The sequence below is a fragment of the Salvia splendens genome, chromosome 15 (assembly GCF_004379255.2).
Source record: "Salvia splendens isolate huo1 chromosome 15, SspV2, whole genome shotgun sequence".
NCBI classification, from domain to species: Eukaryota; Viridiplantae; Streptophyta; class Magnoliopsida; order Lamiales; family Lamiaceae; genus Salvia; species Salvia splendens.
The window spans coordinates 15190538-15216036 of NC_056046.1; the positions used below are offsets into that span (position 1 = coordinate 15190538).

The 25499-nt window shown below is 34.8% G+C and overlaps 5 protein-coding genes across 5 annotated transcripts; 2 read left to right on the plus strand and 3 right to left on the minus strand.

Moving 5' to 3' along the window:
• Positions 1–1130: 1130 nt before the first annotated feature.
• Positions 1131–1860, minus strand: LOC121767984 (late embryogenesis abundant protein At1g64065-like). The gene has a single exon (XM_042164317.1). It carries the CDS (start codon positions 1797–1799, stop codon positions 1245–1247), a length of 555 nt encoding a protein of 184 aa, XP_042020251.1. The 5' UTR covers positions 1800–1860; the 3' UTR covers positions 1131–1244.
• Positions 1861–5776: 3916 nt separating this feature from the next.
• On the minus strand, positions 5777–6328 carry LOC121768365 (late embryogenesis abundant protein At1g64065-like). The gene has a single exon (XM_042164848.1). The coding sequence runs from the start codon at positions 6326–6328 to the stop codon at positions 5777–5779; it is 552 nt and encodes a 183-aa protein (XP_042020782.1).
• A 1466-nt stretch (positions 6329–7794) lies between these two features.
• Positions 7795–12724, plus strand: LOC121769561 (peroxisomal biogenesis factor 6-like). The gene is made up of 14 exons (XM_042166411.1): positions 7795–7927; positions 8013–8045; positions 8202–8295; positions 8802–8844; positions 8928–9022; positions 9314–9378; positions 9477–9973; positions 10066–10153; positions 10222–10320; positions 10541–11109; positions 11187–11322; positions 11399–11467; positions 11554–11649; positions 11891–12724. Exons 1-14 carry the CDS (start codon positions 7811–7813, stop codon positions 12002–12004), a joined length of 2115 nt encoding a protein of 704 aa, XP_042022345.1. The 5' UTR covers positions 7795–7810; the 3' UTR covers positions 12005–12724.
• A 127-nt stretch (positions 12725–12851) lies between these two features.
• Positions 12852–14121, minus strand: LOC121769563 (protein ALP1-like). The gene is made up of 4 exons (XM_042166412.1): positions 13963–14121; positions 13632–13857; positions 13104–13549; positions 12852–13009 (listed from the first exon to the last, which is right to left on the minus strand). Exons 1-4 carry the CDS (start codon positions 14035–14037, stop codon positions 12992–12994), a joined length of 765 nt encoding a protein of 254 aa, XP_042022346.1. The 5' UTR covers positions 14038–14121; the 3' UTR covers positions 12852–12991.
• An 8929-nt stretch (positions 14122–23050) lies between these two features.
• Positions 23051–23725, plus strand: LOC121766745. Its single transcript, XM_042163001.1, has one exon. It carries the CDS (start codon positions 23051–23053, stop codon positions 23723–23725), a length of 675 nt encoding a protein of 224 aa, XP_042018935.1.
• The last annotated feature ends 1774 nt before the right edge of the window (positions 23726–25499 follow it).

The following is a 25499-nucleotide window of genomic DNA, read 5'->3' on the forward strand; positions in this document are numbered from 1 at the left end:
TTTAAAACATTGGTTGTTGTCCCATCTATTAAGATTTTGCGGGGATTAATCACTTCAATATGTTGTAATATATGGTTTAAGTCCATTAATCTGGAGAATAGCCAGAAGCAGGGTCGTCCCGACAAAATCAGAGGCCCTGTGTAAAAATCTAAAATGAGGCCTACCACTATAGAAAAAAAGACAATGCATTTTAAAGCTATATGATAATTAAAGAAATATACCATTTCGAACCTCGATTGCATAGTCTTTACTTGAACAACATCATTCTTTTGGTGTTCTTTGAAATGAAATCTTCAACGATGTTCTCATATGCAATCTTCTCCAGCATCTCACTCTCGAGTGCGATTATGGCCAAATCATTCAGTCTATCTTGTGTCATTGTAGAACGCAAACAGGCGGCGTTTGTCGATGAGGAACACCGAACACGAACAAGCGGCTCCCAGGTCTACGATCGGGAAAAGAAACCGATCAGAATTGGAGTCACGGTGCTAGAAAAAGGCCTGTGCGTTGCTATACAAGAGAAATAGCTTTGTTGGGCTGAAAAAATAGGAATACATGTATATGTGCTGAAATATTTCAGAGGCCCCTGAAAATTGGGTCGCACAGGCCGCACGGGCCAAGGAACGGGCCTGGCCAGAAGAAATATAGACTTCTGGTGGAAATATGTTTGGTATCATCTATGAGTTATAAGAAGAAATATTTAAGTATCAATCTTGATATTAAATCAACCAATTAAATCATTTTTTCAAGAAATAAGAAACATCTAAATTATACATATAGATATCTATTTTGTGATAAGACCAGGAAAAACATGAATAATGGTTCGATTGATGATAAAATAAAATCTTAATTGGTTTGTGAATGATTCAATTGATAATGTTTTGCAATTTAATTGGTAAAGGAGAAATTTTCTTCGGTTAATGACATGGAAAAGAAGATAATTCTCGGTGAAGTTCTCTGCGTTAGATGATTGAAGAATGATTGGTCAAATTGTTGATTCAGATTCATAAGGATCATTTAACAAAGAATCACTCAACAAACAACCGAGAGTGATAATTGATTAACAATTTTATACAACAGAAATGAAAGGTTGGAAATAAAAAGGAAATCGAATTGAACGACACTCACCATGAAATAAAATTAAATCAATAGCACAGGTAAAGGAAAAATACAAAATAAATACAACAAATCCCTACGACGAAAATCATATACATATACGTGTATATATGTAAATAAAAAAAAAATTAATTGCATATCAAATTTTCCACCTGTCTAGTGCCCAAATTAATGTCCCAATCACACTTCATTTCCCCAGATTTCTTCTTCTTGATAACCTTAAACAAATGCACCTTCCCACTCAATTTTGCTTGGCTGCTGAGCTTCAAAATCCCAGAATTGATCTCATTTCTCAATTCAGGACCCGATCCCCTAGCCGTGCTTACATCCACGGAGATCTCAAACTTCTGCGTTTTCTTGGCCTTGGTGCGCCCCTTGGGGATAACATGCTCCCCGAGTGGCACACCCTTGTGCAGTATGACGAGGGTGCTCTCGTCATACTTGAAATGGCCGAAGTTGGTGTTTTTAATAGTGAGTTGCGCGAGCAGCTTCATGTTGATGGAAGTGGCGGTGCTGTTGCTGGAGCTGAAGCTTTCGACAACCATAGCGTCGAACCTCACCTTCGGGCTTTTGATCTTCATAACTGTTAGAGCGAAGACTAAAATGACGGCTGTTTGGAACACTATGAATGCTGCGACGTATGCTAAGCATTTCTTGCGGCTTCTTCCTTCTCCTTTTGACATTTTTGTGGAGAAAGATTTAGTGTTGGAGTGTTTTTTTTCTTGAAAGTGATTCGAATGTGTAAGAAATTGTATGAGTATTGGTGTTTAGATATGAGAAAATGGGAGCCTATTTATAGGTGGAGGAAATAATTAATTATGGAAGGCTGAAGTTTCTAAGTAATGTTGCTATTGTGACCAAATGACTAATGCGCGTTTTCAAGGGCCTTGACTAATTGGTGTAATGTAAAATGAAGTAAAGAAGAAAGCATGCATTACATAGATTAAATGTATATACATATGAGTAGATTGAGTGGGTAATGATAAAATGCAAACTCATATATTGTACAAACTCTAAACTTTTCAACACATTATCAACACAACGTCAACACAATGTCAACACAGTGTAAAATATCAAGATTTTGATGTCAACACAATGTCAACACGGTGTCAACCGTTGACACTGTGTTGATATTTTTTGTTGCTGTTATATATTAATCTGTTGATATTTTTTAACGGTCCAGATTATAGTTTGGAGTTTATACAATATTTAGAGTTTGCATTTGATTACATTTCTGAGCAGATAAGTGTATAAAATATGATTAGATAAGATGGTATAGTAGAACCGCTGTTTATTTTTTTGATTGAATAAAAGGCTCAAACCACCAACGGCGTTGAGCAATAAAAGTTTCAGCCCAACAAAAAACGGACAACAAGAACGGACATTTAGCCAAAAAGTAAAAACACAAAAGAAACGAACGACAGAACCACGACCAACACATCTCCCCCAACAGACAATGCAACAAAGAGGCAAAAGCAACACCACCGCCAAAAGCCGAGAGCTATCTAAACCGTAAGCAAAAGAGGGTAAAAGAGGCGAGATGAAGTTCACCTCTGTAATAGAGCCAGTTTTCATAATTAACCACAATGGCTATAATAAAAAAAAACTGGTTATACCGACTAGCCAAATAAGGATGGTGACATTCGGTAATACCTAATCATTGGTTATGATGAGTATATTTTAGCTTTGAATTATGTACTGGTCATAGGCAGAGACGAGACTATGATTTTGACGCTGAGGGATCCTATTTAAGAATGATGAGGTTTATTTTTTAGCCACGATGCCGGTGGAAGCAATTGCGATATGGATCGACATTAATAGAGATTGTGAGAAAATAAATAATTAGATGACGATTGATAGAAACAAGAAATATATGTGGTGACTGTGATTATAAGGGACATTTGCAGGGAAGGGGACAAATTTATCTATTAAGGAAATTTAAAATTTTGAGGGGAATTTAGTGAGAAATTAAAAGACATAAATTTCACAATAGGTAATATATATGTGGAGTAGAAAATACGAGCCAGGGCAAATGCCCCTCCAATCCGTCTACTAGATCCGCCGATGATGGTGATTGTTATTATACAATATAAGGAGAGCGGCAATGTCACTGTCATAAGTGCTATTAATATTTAATAAAACTCTTACTAAGTGACAATTTATGGTGATTCAAAACCTTACAATAATCTTTCAATTTTTTTTATGGATTTTGTATTAAGATAGTTCCACGATAAAATTTAATGCAAATACGTTATACTTTCATACATAAATTAGAAATGTATGTACAATTAAAATAAATACTCTTTCATTTGTTGTTTTTGGCTACTTCCTTATGTTTTCCTCCTCTGTGCTTGCGTTGTTTGGGTGAACATTTTGCCTTTGAATATTTTAGAGTTATTGAACTTTCATGCTCGCTATTTTTTTTAAAACTTTGAGTATTTAGTCTTTCAAACAACTCCAACAAGAATGACTGTTTTAGACACGAAAAAATGTGTTAATTACTTAATAATTATTGTAGGTGATCTTTTGAAATAAAGTTAGGCGCGAGGAAATTCCTAGCTAGAATCAGTATTGATAATAATACATGTATTATATATATAGCTCGCCGTTTGAGAAATTATATATGGGGTAATATATGCGCTGAAAATGCTTACCTCAATCTCAAGATTTCAACCTGATTAATTAATGTTTTATATTAAAATTATAAAAATGAAAAATGGAGGTCCCCGCGTTCTTCTTGATAAAACGTGTAAATTATAGTAGTATATGTCATGGCGTAGTAATGAATACTTATCTTATAATTTAAACATATTTAAAGTTATCATGTGAGAATTGAATGAAATATGTACAAGTATACCAAATACTACTTTGCACGATTGAAGTTTTTCAAATATAACCATTTAGACTGGTACTAAAATAATTCATTCTTTTGATATTAAGTTGGAAGGAATTAAGCCATTGTTAATTTTCTTACATTAGTTTTTTGAAACATGTGCATTAAACGTATTACTATTATGTATAGATATGTAGATACTTGAAAAAATGATTATAAATAATTAAAGTGAAGATAAAATTAAGTAAGGGAGAGAATAATGTAGAAGTGATTATTTATAATCATTATTTCAGAGAGAGGAAATATGGGGAAAAGAATATTAAACGAACCTAGAGATGCATTTTCAATATTAAACGAACACATACATATATAATTTACATGAGAATATACATATGCTTTGTACAATAATTGATCTGATGCGCATGTATTCTCCACGAGAATTAGGCTTTATTTTAAGAGTTAAGGCAAAGGTGTCTAGATACAAATATTTTATACTAGTAGTACTGTTTTTTATCTTTCATTTTGTGGTGAAATACAAATATCTTAAGAAAGAAGACATATAGTATCTACGTACAGCTGTATGTCTGTATCTACAATGAAACTCATTGAGTCATGCAATAATGTTAATGGGATTAAATTTATTTTACTGAATTATGGTTTATAATATAGTAATAGCATTCAGTCGTTAACCATATTAAATTAGCCAACTTCTAGGACATAGTGCATAAGTGAAATAAAATTATTAATTAACACTGGATATGCAAAAGAATATGCCTGATAAATTAGTAACACTGGTCTTTTTGGTATATGATAGAATGGAAGGAGGGTGAAATGAAACGGAGATTATAAGAATGAAATTACAATTTTTTGTATATTATATATTATTCACTTACATTCCACTCTATATATTATATAGTTGTACCAAATAAATGAATAAAATAAAAATAGAAATTATATTTTATTTCATCATTCCATTCTATCATACCAAAACATAAGTACGGCTGAAAGTAAAAGTACCATTTCAATTAGCAAGCAAAGCATATGAAACCGCTGTCATTTAATTAATTAAACCACTCTTTGAACTTATCTATAATGTGGAAATTTAATTAGTCAAGCCTTCAATATTCCTAGTTGGCGTTAGAGTAGGTAATTCACGAGCACTCTGTTTTGATTAAAAAAAAGAAAATATATACAGCTGTTTGAAGAGAAAGTATTTTTAAATATTTCAATTACTAATAGTTATTTGAAATAAGTCGATGGCCGATCTCAAATGATTTCGAGTTTGACATTATTGATTGTATCGGAATTGCTTATAAGCTTAAGTCTGAGTTCTCGTTATTAATTTAGTAATTTTGTATGGTTAATAAACTCATTTAACTTAATTTACATGCCTAACTAGCTCGACTCAAATCATAGTAACGACTCAGAGGGTTTATAGTCAATAAGTTCTTTAATTAAAACACTAGCTACTTTAATATTAACACTAGATCTTTCTGCTTATTTCCATTACGTTTGACCAAATTTCCACGATATATAATGACATTAATTCTTGATTTACAAATTAAACATATATAAATTTGACATTTTTACGGATTGATCCTAAATTATTTAATCTATGGTTCATTTGGAGCTTTTTGTTATTAAAAAATATAAAGCGGGTTAAAATGGGAATTGAAGAAATATTAACATCCACCATGAGTAGTAGTATATATCTACCAACATACAAAATGAATATTCATGAAGTAACAAATACTCCAATATTTATAAAAAATAAAAATACACACCCCTAGCTAGACGTCGAAGATAATTTACATAATTTATAATCAACTAGCACTTCAAATTCTGAATCTCTCTAGTGCCCAAATTGAGGTCCCAATCACATTTCATTTCACCAGATTTCTTCTTCTTGATGATTTTCATCAAATGCACCTTCACATTCAATTTTGCTTGGCTACTGAGCTTCAAAATTCCAGAATTGATCTCATTTCTCAATTCAGGACCCGATCCCCTAGCCGTGCTCACATCCACGGAGATCTCCAACTTCTGCGTTTTCTTGGCCTTGGTGCGCCCCTTGGGGATCACATGTTCCCCGAGTGGCACACCCTTGTGCAATATGACGAGGGTGGTCTCGTCATACTTGAAATGCCCAAAGTTGGTGTTTTTAATGATGAGCTGAGCGAGGAGCTTCATTTCGATGGAAGTGGCTGTGCCGTTGTTGAAGGTGAAGGTTTCAACAACCGTAGCGTTGAACCTCAGCTTAGGGCTTTTGACCTTCATAACTGTGAGAGCCAACACTAAAATAATGGCTGCTTGAAACACTATGAACACTGCAACATATGCTAAGCATTTCTTGCAGCTTCTCCCTTCTCCTTTTGACATTTTTTTGGGAATAAACATGGAGTTTGAGTGTTTTCTTTTTGTTAATATTTGGGAACGAGAAAATTGTAGTGTATATATATATATATATATATAAGGACATAGATAGTTCAAAATTCATACTGGTCTCTTCTGGGAAGTGATCAATTGCTAACTTACCATTTCATTACTAACTACAACTAATTTAAGACCATAGGATTTTAGAAATCTTGTGGTCTACAATTTGTCATGTGTATTTTTATTTTTCATTTTTTAACATTAAAAAGATAATAGCAAGTAGCAACTATCAAATTTAGGGTTTAGAAACACAATGTCAATATACTGTATGAAATACATCAACACAAAAACATGACAATGTCAATACAATTTCATATTGACATTGTACAAGCATTGTATTGCCATATTATGTGCAGTGTATTGATATAAAGCTGTTAACGAAATTTATGAAGATTTTCAAAAAAAATTTTCAAATTTTGACATCGGAACATATGCAAGTGAGATCTCGTTAGAATCCTTATGAAATTATCTTTAATTTGATATATGTGGTGCGAAAAAAATAATTTAAATCGAGAAAGTTATATACGTTTTAAAGTTATGAGATATTTTTCAAATGTTAGTTACAACTAATTTGTTGTAAATTGATCTTAATACCCTTATTCACATTTTTTGGATCGTATTGACGTTCCGGGGCTGATGATCTAGACCCTTGATTTGAATATCTAATGGCTATTATTTAATTGTGTCTTCTCGTGTTTTTTATTGTTTTGTTTCTTCTTTTTTCTTTTATGAATTTATATAATGGAAATTTTAAATAATTTGTCCAATAACCAAGCACATGTTTGACGTAATGTATGGCAGATATCTTGTGAATAAAATCATATAAATGGAAGAATATGTGATAATTACTCCACGATACTTGGACTTGGTAATAGTAGTAATGATTAATTAAATACAAATATATTTTACGGAAGTCCAACTTGTGAATGGTAATAATGTAATGATAACTAAATACAATTATCTTTTAGGGAAGCCCACTTGTGAAGTAAAGCAGTTATGTACCGAACTAGTAGTAATATTTTTAGTCAAAATTAAGATATTGTCAAATTCAATTTGCAAAAACACTCTTAGGTTCTTGAATTTACGTACTCCGTGGAGAAGGAATGATAAATTAATCTCTCACATATTGATCGTGACAAACTGAAATTTCAAAGCATATAATATTCACATATAAATAAATCTTCTCTTAGGCCACATATGGCAGGTAGTTATGATTCTACAAGTAAATACTCCATGAACATATAAATTCTTGTCAACCCTTTCGCATTTGCATTTCCTGTTTTTACACCCTAATTGTCCCACACTCATTAAATTTGAGCATTAAATTATTTCTGTTAATTCGATGGGCGTGTTCATAGGTCATTTAGCTTTCAGATTATTTGGTTTATTTGAAGCTTCTCTTCTTCCCAAACATCTTACCGGTTGTTTATGAGTCATATGTTTCATGTTTTACTAGAAATGTATCACCAAATGCTTGCTAAGGCCCTAGCGCACTTTTTTGAGGCCAAGTTGTTGTTGTTAGATGCATCTGATTTTTCATTGAAGGTGAGTAGGGTACTGTCTTAGGCATCAGATAATTTCTCTATGCTATTTCTACTAAGTGAGTCTCTTATCTGAATTTTGAAAACAGATTCAGAGCAAGTACGGATGTTCCAGTGAACCTGTAAGTGCACCATTTGTTTAAACATTTTGTTCGGTGTATTTATCCGACAAAGTGTATTACTTGTCATCTGGTTATGTGGGGTTTCAGTCCATCAATCACAAAGTGAGGCTTATATGTTTGAACTACTTTCCAATTTCTGACATATACCTTTTATAGTCTTTGAAAAGGTCTACATCTGAAGCAACATTGAGCCGAATATCTGAATTATTTGGATCATTTGCAATGCTTCAGCCTAAACAGGAGAGAAGAGGTATGAATAGATATATTTTTTTTAAAGCTGTACCTTTTTTTTGTGTGTGTAGATCATGAATGTATGTTTATTTTCACTTGATATGTGCCCTACATTTCTAGACAGAAGTGTGATCTCCAAATGTAATAATGACAAGTTGTTCTTTATTAGTCAGCTGATAGTCTCTATGTGTTCTGATTCATAGTCGCAATTTTGCATTGAGTGACAACTGTGATCCATGCTCATGATTGATCATGCATCTCCATCATTATTTGGTGCATCTAAGCATATAATTGTCAGGTTTTGAGAGCACAGAGTGACTGATTTTTGAATAACAAGGAATGCCCCTATGCAATTAAAACTTCTTTGTGATCTGTATTTCAACCCTGGGAATGCTTTGGCTATCGAACTCTTCCTATCTTAGAATTCACCAATTACTAATGTTCAAATCGTTCGCAGTGTTCAATATATTGACATCATGTTCTTTAATTTGGTTCTTCTAAATGCACTTTTCTTTTTGTTTGTAGGGACTCTAAGCAGGAAGGGTAGTGCAGTCAATCTTTCGTCATAGTATGTATGATTTTATCTGTGTTTCTTCTTATATGTCATTAGTTCATGAATGTATCATCATATGCGTGCTTATGTACATGCAGTGGACAGGAAGGTCCTGCTCCAGGAATGATGCGCAGGAATGCATCTGCCTCAGCAAACATGAATAATCTTGCTTTGAATACTCTCGGAAATTCAGGTTGAATGGAAAATGATATAATGTACTCTTCATTATATGCTTTTGTAAAGATCGAATTCCTCCACTAAAATTAAGATAAAATGGACTTATTTTTTATAGCAGTTTGAAATTAGTCTATCTATAGCTGATCATTTTACAAGGCTACTGCAGATTAACTTCCTTGACAGAGTGTGGGAGTTATGTGGTTCAGGAATCTTCTTTTAAGTGGATCAGTTTTGATATATAATGAAGTATTCTGTTGTCATATACCTTTATTTATGTTTCTTAGTCTTGAATCTCAACCTTTTTTAGCTCCACCAAAGCGTGCAAGTGGCTGGTGTTTTAGTGAGAAACTTTTTATACAAACACTTTACAAGGTAAGATTTCCATTCATGTGTAATGCTTTTCTATGTGCCCCTGCTAATGGACGACATTATGTAGAATTTCTACTGACAGTATAGTGTCAACGATATAGGTTCTTACCAAAGTATCAAACATCAGTCCCATTATACTCTACCTCAGGAATGTTGAGCCACTCTTGGGTAGATCCCAGAAACTGTATATAATGTTCCAGAAAATGTTGAAGAAATTGTCTGGATCCGTAGTCATCCTTGGCTCGAGGATTGTTGACCAAGAAGATAGCTATGCATCAGTTGATGACAACATTTATTCACTATTTCCTTATAACATCGAAATTAGGCCCCCGACCGATGACAATAATGGTGTAAACTGGAAGGCTAAGCTGGAGGAGGATATGAAGATGTTCCAATATCAGGACAACAAAAATCATATAAGCGAGGTACTTGCTGCTAATGACATTGCTTGCGATGATTTGGGCTCTGTCTGTATGGCCGACACAATGGTTCTTAGCAACTATATTGAAGAAATCGTGGTATCAGCTATCTCGCACCATCTGACAAATGTCAAGGAACCTGACTACAGAAACGGGAAGCTTGTTATATCCTCGTCAAGGTGGGTCTTTTTGGTGCCATTTCATAAATTATTATTCATCACTAGGGTGAATGCGTGTAAACGTGCTTACTTATTTTCTCATCTTGAAACAGCCTATCCCATGGGTTAGGTATATTTCAGGGAAGTCATTCTTGTGGAAATGGTGCCATGAAGCTCGAAGCCCACGTAGAACAGCCAAAGGTTTGTTTCTCGAGTTATACATACTATTTGTTGTCTGAGAATAGCAATATGATGATGTTAAATCACAGGTACCATTAGATGGAGCTGCTGCATCAGTGCCTGAAACAAAATCAGTGACAACTGCACCCGAAAGCCAGAGCGAAGAACTCCCAGCATCAAAGGCCCCTGTAAGGATAATTTTCCAGTTTTATTCATTTTTAGTTCCTTAGTTGAATTTTTCATGTTTTGGATGCTTATCTTTTCTGAACTTGCAAATAGCATTGATTGTTTATTTCTATTCTCTAATACAACCTAATGACTTATCCTTCATTAAGAATTATTGGCAGAATATGCCTCATACTCTTCTTCCTCTATTAATAGAGCTGTTTATCATTTTGGTTGCATCAGGAAGTCGCACCGGACAATGAATTTGAAAGACTCATCCGGCCAGAAGTCATACCAGCGAGTGAGCTTGGTGTGACATTTGCAGATATAGGAGCCTTAGATGATATAAAGGATTCCCTTCAGGAATTAGTGATGCTACCACTTAGAAGACCCGACCTTTTTGAAGGTGGCCTTTTGAAACCATGTAGGGGAATACTGCTTTTCGGGCCTCCTGGTACGGGAAAGACTATGCTGGCCAAGGCCATAGCTAACGAAGCTGGAGCAAGCTTTATCAATGTTTCAATGTCTACTATAGCTTCCAAGTGGTTTGGTGAAGATGAAAAGAAAGTTCGAGCACTATTCACTCTTGCAGGCAAGGTATCTCCAACCATAATTTTCGTGGATGAAGTTGACAGTATGCTTGGGCAACGAAACAAAAGTGGGGAACATGAAGCCATGCGAAAGATTAAGAATGAATTCATGACTCATTGGGATGGCTTACTGACAAACCCTGGTGAAAGAATTCTAGTTCTAGCTGCAACCAATAGGCCATTCGATCTCGATGAAGCAATCATCAGGCGCTTTGAGAGAAGGTAAGTTCTACATATTTAAATACTACAAGTTTGCTGAAAATTCGTTTCTTACTATAACTATCTGTTGATTGTCACAGAATTATGGTTGGTTTACCGTCTGTGGAGAACAGAGAGAAGATTATAAGGACGCTATTGGCAAAGGATAAAGCAGAAGGATTGGACTTTACAGAGCTTGCAACAATGACAGAAGGATACAGCGGAAGTGATTTAAAGGTTCTTAAAATGTTCTTAGTGTTCATATATGAAGTTAAATAACATCTTCTGATTCTAACAAAAATTTCATAAACAGAACTTGTGTATAACTGCTGCATACCGACCTGTTCGCGAGTTAATAAAGCTAGAATGTCAGAAAGAACAGGTAACTATCTAACATAGTTACGTTTTATATCAATATACACACGCGTCTTCATATTCGTAATGCTTCATCTGTTGTGCACATTAAAGAAGCGTAAAGATGAGGAAGTGCCGCAGTCTGGTGGGGAGAGGGTAGTCAATATCAGGCCATTGAACATGCAAGATTTGAAAGACGCAAAGAATCAGGTAATTACATGATTACATTTACATCCAAACCACAAAAAGTATCACCTAATTGAGCAATTATATCCTTCATCCAAATTAGTAGTCAGTTTTCAGTTTTAGTGATAATATATGGCTGCCGAGTAAGCATCACAATCCAAACAATTCAGCTTGTTATTTAAAATGCATGGATCTTTGATATATATGCTCATTTTTTCAAGCTTTTTGTTGCGTTAATGAACCAAATATGGTGTAATGACAACAGGTTGCACCTAGCTTTGCAAGTGAAGGGACTATAATGTCAGAGTTGAAGCAATGGAACGACTTACACGGGGAAGGTGGTTCAAGGAAAAAGGAACAACTATCTTACTTCTTGTAGAATGCCGGTTGTGTTCTGAGATCGGCCAACACTCTATTGTCGTATTTATTACTGTATTAAATTCTTAGTACTAGCTTTTAGTGGAATATATTTTGTTATTGAAGATGATTGAAGGATTCTCCTTCAATTTGTGACACTCCTCGGCTTGTTGTAGTCTATGTAGTAGTAAGAAATTCCTAGCTACAGCTTGGGGAAATAGAAACCTCTTCAAAACTTGTTGTTGATTGTTTGTTAATATGTGAGCTCTGCCAAGCTGAAGATATCCTACAGCGGTAGATGTTATTGTTAGCTGTGTGTTATATGTAAATTGTAATCTATTAAAATTATTAATATATTGATATTTGTTTAAATAGATTTTATTTTGTTTTTGAAATTGTCTCTTGCCAGATTCCAACAAATAAAGTTATATTTATGCAGATTTTTATTTAATTAAATTATTTAGTTTTATGTGTAGTTTCATTAATGATACTAGTACTCCATATAACACCATATTGAATTTCATATTGACATCCATTTTTAACATCATAGTATCTTGGAGCATAATGTATTATTATATGAACAGGGTTGTTTTTGTAAGCTTCAATTTTAGTACTAAATGTTAATTGTTCATTATAATAAGTCTTAGTATGATAAATATCATTTAATTAATAAATTTAATAATGTTGAAATAGAGGATCAGATGTGCACCACTTTTAGACAGGTTAGTTTATTATGTTCACCAAATTTTCCTTTATGGTTTCTCAAGAAAAGGAATTGCTCTTGTTAGTAATTCCCTTTTCATGATAGGAGAGAAATATTTCCATTGTTTGGTTTGTCCTTTATGGTTTCTATAGTTTAAATTCAAATGTTTGGTTTGGATTTTAAGCACTTAAGAATAGCTTGAAATACCAGAAATATCCTCATATATTTTTCTTATTTCCAATATTATCCTCGTCTAACCCTAGTAAGCATCTCATGTGCAACTTTAATCCACATGAGTTAAAATCATCAGCCACCGCTAATATGCTGCAAAAAAGAAATTATGCAATTTTTTTTATCAGACTCTTATTATGCAACAAAAATAATCAGCAATGCAAGTACAGAAGATTCAAACTTAGACCTGATTCCACAATGTGGTTGCTAATTGATCTCGGAAGTTGTTCCAATCATTTGTTGCTTCGATGAAATCAACGTATGGAACATCATTGGAGTCTTCATCAACTCCATGTCCATCGGTCCAATCCTCGAGAAGAGCTTCTAATGGATCAACAGCCATCTCGCCCCGGACATAGTTGTGTAACAAGAAACATGCACTAATTATACGAATTTGCACCTTGATGGGGTAGAATGATGGACTTCGGAGTATGCCCCATCGCATCTTCAGCACAGCGAATGCTCGTTCAATAATATTGCGCGCTTTAGTATGTCGCATATTGTACAGCTCAACAGGGTTCTGAGGCATATCAGCGTTTGGGCCCCATTCTTTAAGGTGATATCTGACGCCTCGGTAAGGTGTCAAAAATCCATTGCTATTTGCATAACCATTGTCACAGAGGTAATAATTCCCTAGGTATGAGGAATGGTATTTGTTCAGAAAAGAAATACGTAATATCAAATAAATATTTACACAGAAGATTGGAAACAATACCTAATGGGACTCTCAGACCATGAGGTCGGTTTACCGCATCCCTCAAAACACGAGCGTCTCCGGCAGATCCCTCCCACCCCGGTTGAACGTATGTAAATCGCATATCCCGATCACAAGCTGCCAATGTATTTGTTGCTATCTGTCCCTTTCTGTTCCTAAATCGAGGTTTGAGGGCAGAAGGAACCAAAACGCTAATGAAAGTACCGTCTAGAGCGCCAAGACATCCCTACAAGAAACATAATGTACATAACCAACACAATCAGACACATAGCAAATGATCAATCGAGTGCGATGAATGTATATTAACTAATTGCAATTGATGAAATAATACCTTGAAGTGTTTCCATCTCCAATCGACACAGTCGTCGCGAACTGGCTCAGGATTCACAATGAATAACGTGTGCATCTTTATGATAGCCTTGAGAACTTCGTTTACGTAGTAGGAAATAGTTTGGCCCGATCGCAAAAAGTCAAATCTAGTGATACGATTCTTTTATGGTGTGCTAGTATGCTTAGGAATATGGCCAATTGTTCTTCAATATAAACCGACCTTCTGTCACGAAGAGTTCCAAGCTGTCGGCATATAGAGCATAATCTACCAAACGCATTCCTATCCATCCTAAGGTTGACTAAGCAGTCAGTGTCGGTAACACCGACTAACCTATTCATATGACTGACTTGTAAGTCTACCCTGCCCATCTGGCTATAAGGAAGAACTAATGGAGTACGCTTCCTTTTCTTATTCTGAGACAGCTTAGTGTAGATCAGAAAAATGATACAAAGACGGGTGATATAATAATTTCTCATTATCTCTTCTAACATCTGCACAATGGTCTTGTCCTTTTTTGCAGGCGAATCCATCTACAAAGAACAGATATGCGTAGACAGTTAGAACTACCACTTCAAAATATTGACACACAAGACCAGCTATTTCAACCAGTTATTCACTTATATTTCTTTGAGAATCCAATGTTTAGTTTCTTGATTTGTTGAGCAATAAAACTCCAATCAAGACACACATCAGGAATAGTCAATGAATTTGCACAGCAGCACAACTGCAATTAGGTAGTTCACATAAATATGAATCTCGGATAGTTTAACCACAATATTCAGCTAGAATATGCAGCACAATGCTAGAAATAGTCAATTATGAGAGTTGAATGGATGCAACACAGATTATTGTTACAAATCTGAAACTGTTTAATCGAAACCCACAAGATAAATTTGTGGGCTTCACTCACGAAATTAACATTCAAATACGCAGGTGGAAGCTTACCTTGGTCGACGTGGGTATTTAACTCGAAGTCCCAGAAGAAGCCGATGCCAATTGATGATTCCGCGGAGAAAAGACGAGAGCACGCGGCGGTAAAAAAAATGTTAAGAAAAGGAGGTGAAATGTTACGTGATTGAAGAAGATGAGGACAAATGGGTCATTTCAGTTTTCCAATGAAGTTAACACTCCGAGGTAGAAAACGTTTCTGCCAAAATTTGGAAGATACCCTAACTAATGAAATGGGCAAAAATGAGGCGGGCCGGACTCATTAATGGAGGCCCTATTGAAATGGTATTCATCAAACCAAACATGAGAAAATGTTAGTTTTGGACATTTAATACTCTTATTTGCCAAACCAAACACCTCCTTATATAAACCACAAAAATCTAGTGTCTATGTGTAAAAGAAACCAAAAAGCAAGAAAATGAATTAATGCATACATAATTATTTATTTCAGCTTCTGTATTTCACATTATATATCAAAAGGTTTCCGTTAATGTAGAATTGAGAATTCAATAATCTCTAGAATATTGTGGAAAACTTGAAATTGATGTCAGTGACATACATAGTTGTTTTGACTTGTGACCAAATTAATCACTCTATTAATTCCCTTTAATCATACTACCTAATTAATAATTGAGAGTATTCAGCATGACTCTTTATTTTGTGTATGTTATTTTAATTCTAAGACTTCGGTGATTATTATTGACATTATTAAATTTACAAATTACATAAAAATCAAAGTTATACTATTTCTCAATTTTAGATTAATTAAAATGAATGAATAAAATAATAAATTGAATTTTAATTTTTAGATGATTTATAAATTTAGTTAATGAAGGAAATAAAAAAATGGATAAAAGTGATATGAGGACCATAAATAATGTACGACATTTCTATTTATAATTAAGGAATGCCATTGAGGATGCTCTTATACACACATTTCAATTAAGCCCCATTCATATTTAGCAATTTAGTGATCTAATATAAGTTGTCTTAATCATTCCTACTTAAAATTTGGCCATCGTAAGGTAGTTGAGATTCCTTACTAATCCTCTATATATATATATATATATATATATATATATATATATATAGGGTAGTGATCTATGGCAAACACATCTTAACCAAATAACTAGAGAACAAATAATAGCCACAAGATCAAAAAAATCAAGGGCTAGTATTAATTTTCGAATTTAATGAGATATTAGTTCCCTCAATCACAAATTTACTCCACAATAGCAAGGCGGGGGTATAATTGTCACTTCACAGACAAAATTACAAACATGGAGATGGAGGGGAGCATGCTGTTGGGCGTGGTGGAGCTGAACGAAGGCGTGTCGGATCTGGAGAAGTAGGCGACGGCGATGAGCGGGAAGGCGAGTAGGAGGATGAGGCCGCGGAGGAGGCTGCCGACCTCGATCGCCATGAGCATGAAGTAAGGGAAGGAGGAGCGGGAGATCAGGAGCGTTCCGTCGAGATCCGCCGCGATTGAGTGGCGGTTCGAGCTGGAGAGGTCGCATTTCTCAATTGAGGAGAAGCGCGCCGCCGCCGCGGCGGTTTCAGCCATTTCGTCTCTCTCGAAGTTTTGTGTGTGTGTGTGTGAGTGTGTGGAGAGGTTTATGTATGCATGAATTTTGTATATTAATGAGTGTAGGTGTTTTTATAATTATTTATAATTTTGAATCAGTTTCATATAGTTGCTTTGTTGTTCGTCATTTTATTGGCTTGAACATTTTATAAGATAATAAAGGAACCCATCTATATTGTATTTATATTTTGATGTATTGTATGCGTTATTGTTGGTCAATTTATTTTTATTGAAATGGGAAAAAATTGGTTAACATTAGTAACTATTTACAAATAAGAAGCTGAATAACTAATGACGTTGCTAAAGTAATTGTGATGTGTTATAAATCATGCTAAGAGTGAAGTAAAATAATGCTAAGAGTGATGTGTTTTGTGAACAAGAGTAAAGCAAAATCATAATAAGAGTGATGTGTTTTGTGAACAAGAGTGAAGCAAAATCATAATAAGAGTGACGTGTTTTGTGAACAAGAGTGAAGTAAATTCATAATAAGAGTGATGTGTTTTGTGAACAAGAGTGAAGTAATATCATAATAAGAGTGACGTGTTTTGTGAACAAGAGTGAAGTAAAATCATAATAAGAGTGACGTGTTTTGTGAACAAGAGTGAAGTAAAATCATAATAAGAGTGACGTGTTTTGTGAACAAGAGTGAAGTAAAATCATAATAAGAGTGACGTTTTTTGTGAACAAGAGTGAAGTAAAATCATAATAAGAGTGACGTGTTTTGTGAACAAGAGTGAAGTAAAATCATAATAAGAGTGACGTGTTTTGTGAACAAGAGTGAAGTAAAATCATAATAAGAGTGACGTGTTTTGTGAACAAGAGTGACGTGTTTTGTGAACAAGAGTGAAGTAAATTCATAATAAGAGTGACGTGTTTTGTGAACAAGAGTGAAGTAAAATCATAATAAGAGTGACGTGTTTTGTGAACAAGAGTGAAGTAAAATCATAATAAGAGTGACGTGTTTTGTGAACAAGAGTGAAGTAAGATCATAATAAGAGTGATGTGTTTTGTGAACAAGAGTATGAGTGACGTGTTTTGTGAACAAGAGTGAAGTAAAATCATAATAAGAGTGATGTGTTTTGTGAACAAGAGTGAAGTAAAATCATAATAAGAGTGACGTGTTTTGTGAACAAGAGTGAAGTAAAATCATAATAAGAGTGATGTGTTTTGTTAACAACAGTGAAGTAAAAACACGGTTATAGTGATGTTTCTTTGATTTTTTGCTATAGTGATGTATTTTGTTAACATTAGTGAAGTAAAAATATGGTTATAACATAATTGTATTATTGTTAATCAAGAATGGATCTCAGATCATAAAATAGAAAACTTACTGATACAGAATAAAACTACATGAATATCTGTGTGGATGGAGTAACAAAATCAAGCTAATTACAAGTGTAGATGTTAAAAATGTATAAGTATGAGGAAAGAACTCAACATAATTCAATAATACTAATACTAATACTAATACTAATACTAATACTAATACTAATACTAATACTAATACAAATCCAAATTCATGTAACACGTTGCTTTCGTGTATTGAGTGAGTGTCGGGCGCAACTAGAAACAAAAAAAGTTACTACTACAGTCTACACAATCCAAAGATCTCTCTCTACAGAGACTACAGCAACAGTGAGTGAGCAAGAATAGAAGAAGGTAAACCAAATGGGCAAGGCAAGTTAGATTCGTAAACAACACGAGTAGTAAAGGTAACGCCATGATCTTGCCCCTGTTTTTCAAGCAGCGCAACAGCAACGAGGACTATTTCACCCGCCGCCGTCTCCACGCTCTTCCCCTCATCATGATTGAACACCAAACCGCTGCGGTTATCGTTGCTAATCAGCTGTTTAACTAGCTCCATATCACTCCCCAAATTAATCGGTTTTTTTATCAATAAACGCATCATGAAGCATAAAATCAATCAAGTGCACCATATCGTCGAGAATACCCCTCAAATCAAAGTGCACCACCGCATAGCCAAGCAGCTTGCCGCCGCTGCCGAATCCGTAGCCTCGGGCGCTCCGCCGGTGAATCTCGATCTTCAGAGACGATAATTTGGTCGATTTGGCCGCTAATTTCTCGAGCTCCCGCTGTCGAGGACTTCGGCGTGGAGCGAGACGTCGTCGGCGAAGCAGATGGAGAGGGCCACAGATGGAGAGGTAGCCGTGAGAGGCAGGCAGGCCAGAGGAGGGTGACGCCGGAGAGGAGGTGCAAGCTGCTCCGCCACCTCCTTCGTGGGAGAAGGAGAGAGTGTGTGTTTGTGTGTGAGCGTGAATGATGTGTGTGTGAAAATATGAGAACAAAGTTGATTTCCTAAAATACCCCAATGCAATTTTTATTAATAGAAAATGAATACTTAATTTAGTCATTAGATTGAGATAATGAGTGGCTGAGATTTGTTCTCTAGTTATACACTTAAAATTAGTTATATCTTGATCACTCCCCTATATATATATAGGATTGTGACAAGATAGAACCATTCTTAAACGTAGAACCATTCTTAAACGTAGAACAAATGCCAAACGGAGGTCGTTAGATCTTTTAATCCAATGGTGTTGATTTGCACAACAACTTCCCATTACAACCAAAACTAATATGTATGATTTTTAATCTTGACCGTCATTTTTTCCTCATCCAATGAATAAAATATGTAGAGTTCTAGGTTCTACACTTAAGAATGGTTCTATCTTTAACGCAACCCTATATATATATATATATATATATATATATATATATATATATATATATATATATATATATATAGTCCCATTATTCACAAATCCACTCTTAAAGACCGAACCACCGAACCATACCAAATTAGGGTTTTTAGATCTACTTTTTAATGGATGAGAGACACAAATTTATCAATTATTTTCGCCTTCATCACGAGCCCATTTTAATTCATCCGAAGGTAAATAAGTCATACTAACATGTTACGAAGTTTTTACTTCATTCCAGTGGGTTTTTACTTCATTCCAGTATGTTTTTACTTCATTCCAGTAGGATTATTACTTCATTCCAATACGTAAATGCGGTTTCGCCGCCGCGTGCCGTTCTTTCTCTCTACAATATCTATCACCACCGCCACAACGCTGATATGTTGTAATAAACACATGGAATGATGTGATAAATTATTGGAATGAAGTATGTCTAGAAGCATTTGAAGTCCTACTGGAATGAAGTAAAAACCTTATCCAATGAAGTAATAACGTTTCTGAATGAAGTAATAAGCACACTTGAATAAATTACATTTTTTAATGTAAATAAAGTAAAAACGCAGGTCAATGAATTCAAATGAAACATATGTTGAATCATTTCAAAACCTACTGGAAGAATGTAAAAACATGTTGTAGTTTCAAGGTATTACGTACGGAATGAAGTAATAAACCTATACAATGAAGTAAGATGGGCTTGTAATGAAGACCGAAAAATTTACACAGCAGCACATCTCATCAAAAAACTAGATCTAATGGCCCAGATTTGGTCTCTAGTTCGGTCTTTAAAATTGGTTCGACATTGATCACATATATATAGTTGTGATCAATGTCGAACCAATTTTAAAGACCGAACTAGAGACCAAATCTGGGCCATTAGATCTAGTTTTTTTGATGAGATGTGCTGCTGTGTAAATTTTTCGGTCTTCATTACAAGCCCATTTTACTTCATTGTATAGGTTTATTACTTCATTCCGTACGTAATACCTTGAAACTACAACATGTTTTTACATTCTTCCAGTAGGTTTTGAAATGATTCAACATATATTTCATTTGAATTCATTGACCTGAGTTTTTACTTTATTTACATTAAAAAATGCAATTTATTCAAGTAAGTTTATTACTTCATTCAGAAACGTTATTACTTCATTGGATAAGGTTTTTACTTCATTCCAGTAGGACTTCAAATGCTTCTACACATACTTCATTCCAATAATTTATTACATCATTCCATGTGTTTATTATACCATATCAGCGTTGTGGCGGTGGTGATAGATATTGTAGAGAGAAAGAACGGCACGCGACGGCGAAACAACATTTACGTACTGGAATGAAGTAATAATCCTACTGGAATGAAGTAAAAACCTACTGGAATGAAGTTAAATCTTCGTAACATGTTAGTATGACTTATTTACCTTCGGATGAATTAAAATAGGCTCGTGATGATGGCAAAAATAATTGATAAATTTGTGTCTCTCATCCATAAAAAACTAGATCTAAAAACCCTAATTTGGTATGGTTCGGTGGTTCGGTCTTTAAGAGTGGATTTGTGAATAATGGAACTCTATATATATATCTATATATATAGGGGCCTGTTAGAATGATAACCATATTTATGGTGATAACCTAATAACCTATCATTTTATGGGTCGAAAATATCATTTTTACTAACAATGATATTTATACACTATAAAATGATATTTTTTCAGCATGCATAAAATGATACTTTTAATCCATAAAATGATATCATGTTCTATAAAATGATACTTTTCGTCCATAAAATAAAGGGTTATACTCATATTTATGGTGATAACCTAATAACCTATCATTCTATGGATGAAATATACTCCATCCGTCCCGGACTACTTGCACTTATTTCCTTTCTGGGCGTCCCAAGTTATTTGCACTCTTTCCATTTTTAGTAAAAATTATCACCTACAGCCGTAATATTTGACTTTGTCTATTACTCATTCCTTAATCTCCGTGCCGAAAAGGAAACGTTCGAGTAGTCCGGGACGGAGGGAGTATCATTTTATAAAATAGAATATCATTTTATGGATTAAAAGTATCATTTTATGCATGCTGAAAAAATATCATTTTATAGTATATAAATATCATTTTTAGTAAAAATGATATTTTTGACCCATAAAATGATAGGTTATTAGGTTATCACCATAAATATCGTTATCATTTTAACGCACCCCTATATATATATATGGTTTTCTATACAAAACTAGATTTAAATACAGAAACGCAGAACAATATCATACGTAGAGCACTTTTAGGTCATAGTTAGTTAATTTTTAGGTCATGCTAACAAAGCATGACCTAAAATGATCTTAGCATGATATTAAATCCAAATATTATAATATGACCTAAAATTGCTTAATTGTGATCTTCCGTGTTTTTGATTAATTATTGACCATTAGATCATCTAATCCTAGGGCCAAGATTTGGGCTGCATTTCTAGATTTAAATGCATTTTTATTTTGATCATCTCCCTATATATATATATACCAATGAGATTAAAAAACTGATTTAAGTAACAATTTCCTTACGCACTCAGAATCAAAATGAAATAAACAAAAACTAGCTCTTTATTGGTTGATACAAAACTATAAACTACGGAGTATATTTGTTTGAATGTATCTGGCCTTGCATAGATTCTTATAAATTGGTTGTTGTTTCTTTATTATGGATTATTAATTTCTATTTTGAATTAATTGAAATATGCTAGTAATGTTTTATGCACTTGAGTTGTATTTACATTAATGTAATTTTTTTTTTATCTTTTGGTACTTGTACTTTTAATTTGGTAGAAAGCTGAAAACTGAACCAGAGACAACTCCCTTTATTTAGGAAAATTGTACGATTAATTGGTCTCCAAAAATACTATCTACGCAATAATTCTATGATCGACTGTCTCAAAAAAGTAGTACTACTACTTTTCTCTGGGCGAAAATTTTGTTACAATTTCCTTTTTATTTGTCTTATTCTATAAGTCCACTTAACTCACCCTAACACTTATTCCACTTTCACACTTCAAATCATTTTTCTAACACTTGTACAGTTCACAATGTGACAAATTCTATTTGAACAATGAAATTCATAGTACTATATCTTATCAATATGCAAAAATCGACATAAAAAATTTCACAAAACATCATCACATAAGTAAACAATCTCTTTTAACAGTTTAATACAGTATTTAGTTTAGCCGTCCGATTTGCAAGATTATATCTCAGAATTAAATATGTATTGTGTTTTATTAATGAGATTGAATCTTACAACTTAATCATAAATGAATAATCATGTGATAATTAGTAATAGCCACTCCTATCAACTAAAATAATCTCAAAATTCACTACTAGATGTATTATACTAGTATTAATTATGACAACGGAATGACACCATAGTTGTTTGGCAGCCATGTTAAAACGAACTTGGCCAGTTTTTATTAATCCATGCCCGTTTCTATGGTGACAACTTTTTACTATTAAACGCAGTTAAATTAAAATGTATTGTATGATTTTAATTTAACAAGGTTACCAAGCATGCCATAATTTAGACGTCTGAAAGTCGTTAGTCCAAGTCAACATGGAACTTCTAAGAACTTATCACACCCAATTTTCCCATTGTTATTATAATTAGAACCTTCCTTGACTAATTAATGACTTCACTTATCCGTCTCATAAAATCAACTCTCTCCACTTATTTAAAAAAAAAGCCCTTAGTCAAATAAATGCGTCCAAACATATGTTAGTTGTATTCTCCCTTAATACCCACTCACTATTTCCTCACACAAAAAACACAAAATTCCAATCAACACAACAAAGCCATGTCCGAAAAGAAAGAGCAAGTAAAGCCCTTAGCTCCGGCAGCCCACCGCGTCGACATCGACGACTACGACCGCTCCAACGCCTTCCCAGACGAGCTCGGCCCGCTACTCTGCCGCCGGCGCCAGAGGTTCATCAAGCTTTGCGGCTGCTCCTCCGCGATCCTCTTAATCGCGTTCACGGTCGTGCTAGTGCTCATGTTCACAGTCTTACACGTCAAGATTCCGTCGCTAAAGGTGAATCCCGTCACCGTGGAGGGCGTCGCCGAGCTTAACGGCACATTGGGCTTCGGGCCGGGCCGTAACTTGACGTTCGGGTTCGGGCTTGAGGTCAAGAACCCGAACGTGGCGCCGTACCGGTTTGGCAACGTGGCGACATTTTTGTACTACGGCGGATCGCTGGTGGGCCAGGCGGAAGGCCCGGCGGGGGAGGCCCGGGCCCGGAAGAGGGTTCGTGTGGATGTTAGGGTGGTAGTTATGGTGGATAAAATTAGGGAAGTTGAAAGATTAAAGGGGGATTTAAGCGTTGGAATTTTGAGTATTAGTAGCTATATGAAGGTTAGTGGGAAGGTGAAGATTACGCAAGCTATTAAAAAGAATTTGGTTATAGCCAAATTGAATTGCACCATGAATTTGATTGTGAGGACGCAGGGAATTCAAGATTTGAATTGCCACTGAAATTTAGTTTAGATATTAATTTGATTGTATTGAGGTCTAGTGATTTTTAATTATAGGAGGGGGAGATCGATCATTAAGCTACAACGAGGCTTGTTTACCTTCCGAGTTAATTGTGTTTTAATATTGTATTGAAAACAAATTAAATCTGTATATGGATATGTACCTAGCTATGATTTTATTTACACTTGTGTGATGTGTAGGAGGTGTTTTAATTCAAATATTCAAATGTAGTAACATTCTTGGTAAAACAGAGGTTGGTGATTGCAAATTTAATCAACGCCACATGTAGTGTTGGAATTTATGGGTTGCTTTTAGGGTAAATTGCTTCAAAAGTCGTCAACTTTGCAAATAGTTTGGTATTTCCCGTAAACTTTAAAAGTTACCTGAAAAGTCATGAACTTTACCAGGTGTTGCAAATTTCCCGTATGACCCGACCCGGTATATTTCCGGCAAAAACTAATCCTGCGTGGCTCACCGGAGGCGTGACATGGCAAAATCTCCGGCAGAACAATAAAACGACGTCGTTTTTTAGCTTCAATTAAATTAAAATGTATATCAATTTAGAGTTTATGTCTCTTCTCTCTGTGACAGAAATCTCAATTCTCGTCGAGCTTTCAACTCTTTCTTCTCCATTGCGACATGTAACTGGTCGCGATTCGTCAATCTACAATCCCATCGTGTTTCCTCCATAGGTAGGGTGGCGATTCCTCCACCTCACAATTCCCGAATGGCCGGAATACCCGACACGGGAAATCGGCACCCAAATGTAAAGTTCATGACTTTTCATGCAACTTTTAAACTTTATGGGAAATACCAAACTATTTGCAAAGTTGACGACTTTTGAAGCAATTTACCCTTGATTTTATTCATATGTCTTTAATATAAAATTCAGTTGGTTATGTATTTATTAAGGTTTTATTTCAGCTAATATAAATAAATTAGTTGAGCAATATATAACACTCTAATAACTACCATTTCGTCCGCAATATTAACCTTTTCTCAAAAATGATAGATAGTGTCTTTTCATAGACCAACTCTGGTATACTAAAACTTAAAATGAGATAGGTAATTAGTCCCAATAGTACTCTAAAATCAATTTCATTTTTGGTGTTTGGGAAAAAATACATATATTTAAGTTTACACTAAACCCGAACCTAAAAGTTTTCAAATTTTGTGAGTAAAAAAGGCATAATATAGAGAATATTCTTTTAAGTTTGAGTTTAGTGTAAATGGTTAGAGTAAAATCATACTTGATATTACATTTACACTAAAATGAGTTTGAACTTAGTATAAGTGATAGGAGATGCTCTTAAAAATAGCATATGAAAGTATTTTTTAGCTGCTGAGAGTTGACCGCCTTGTATCAATATCCGGTTGATGTCTTACACATAAAGATAAAGAGATAAGTTGAATTCAACCAACGGGTCGCAGCGCAGTTGGTAGCGCGGAGCTGTGGTGACCTTGAGGTCACGGGTTCAAACCCCGCCACCCGTTGGGAGACTTTCGGCCTTAATCCGCAAGCCCGGTCGAGCAGGACTAGTCGGATTCCGCCAAAAGGCAGATTCGGTACACCTGGTTTTAAACAAAAAAAAAAGAGATAAGTCGAATCCAATCCAAATTATTGGGCATTATTAAATTTTGACCCTTTATTTTCAACTGTTTCAATTAAGACTTAATTTACGAACAAATTAGACCATCCACTACGCGTCCCGCGCCGGGCTCGCGTTTCGTCCCGGAGGGACGGGTCCTCCGCGGGACGCGTTGCAACGATCGT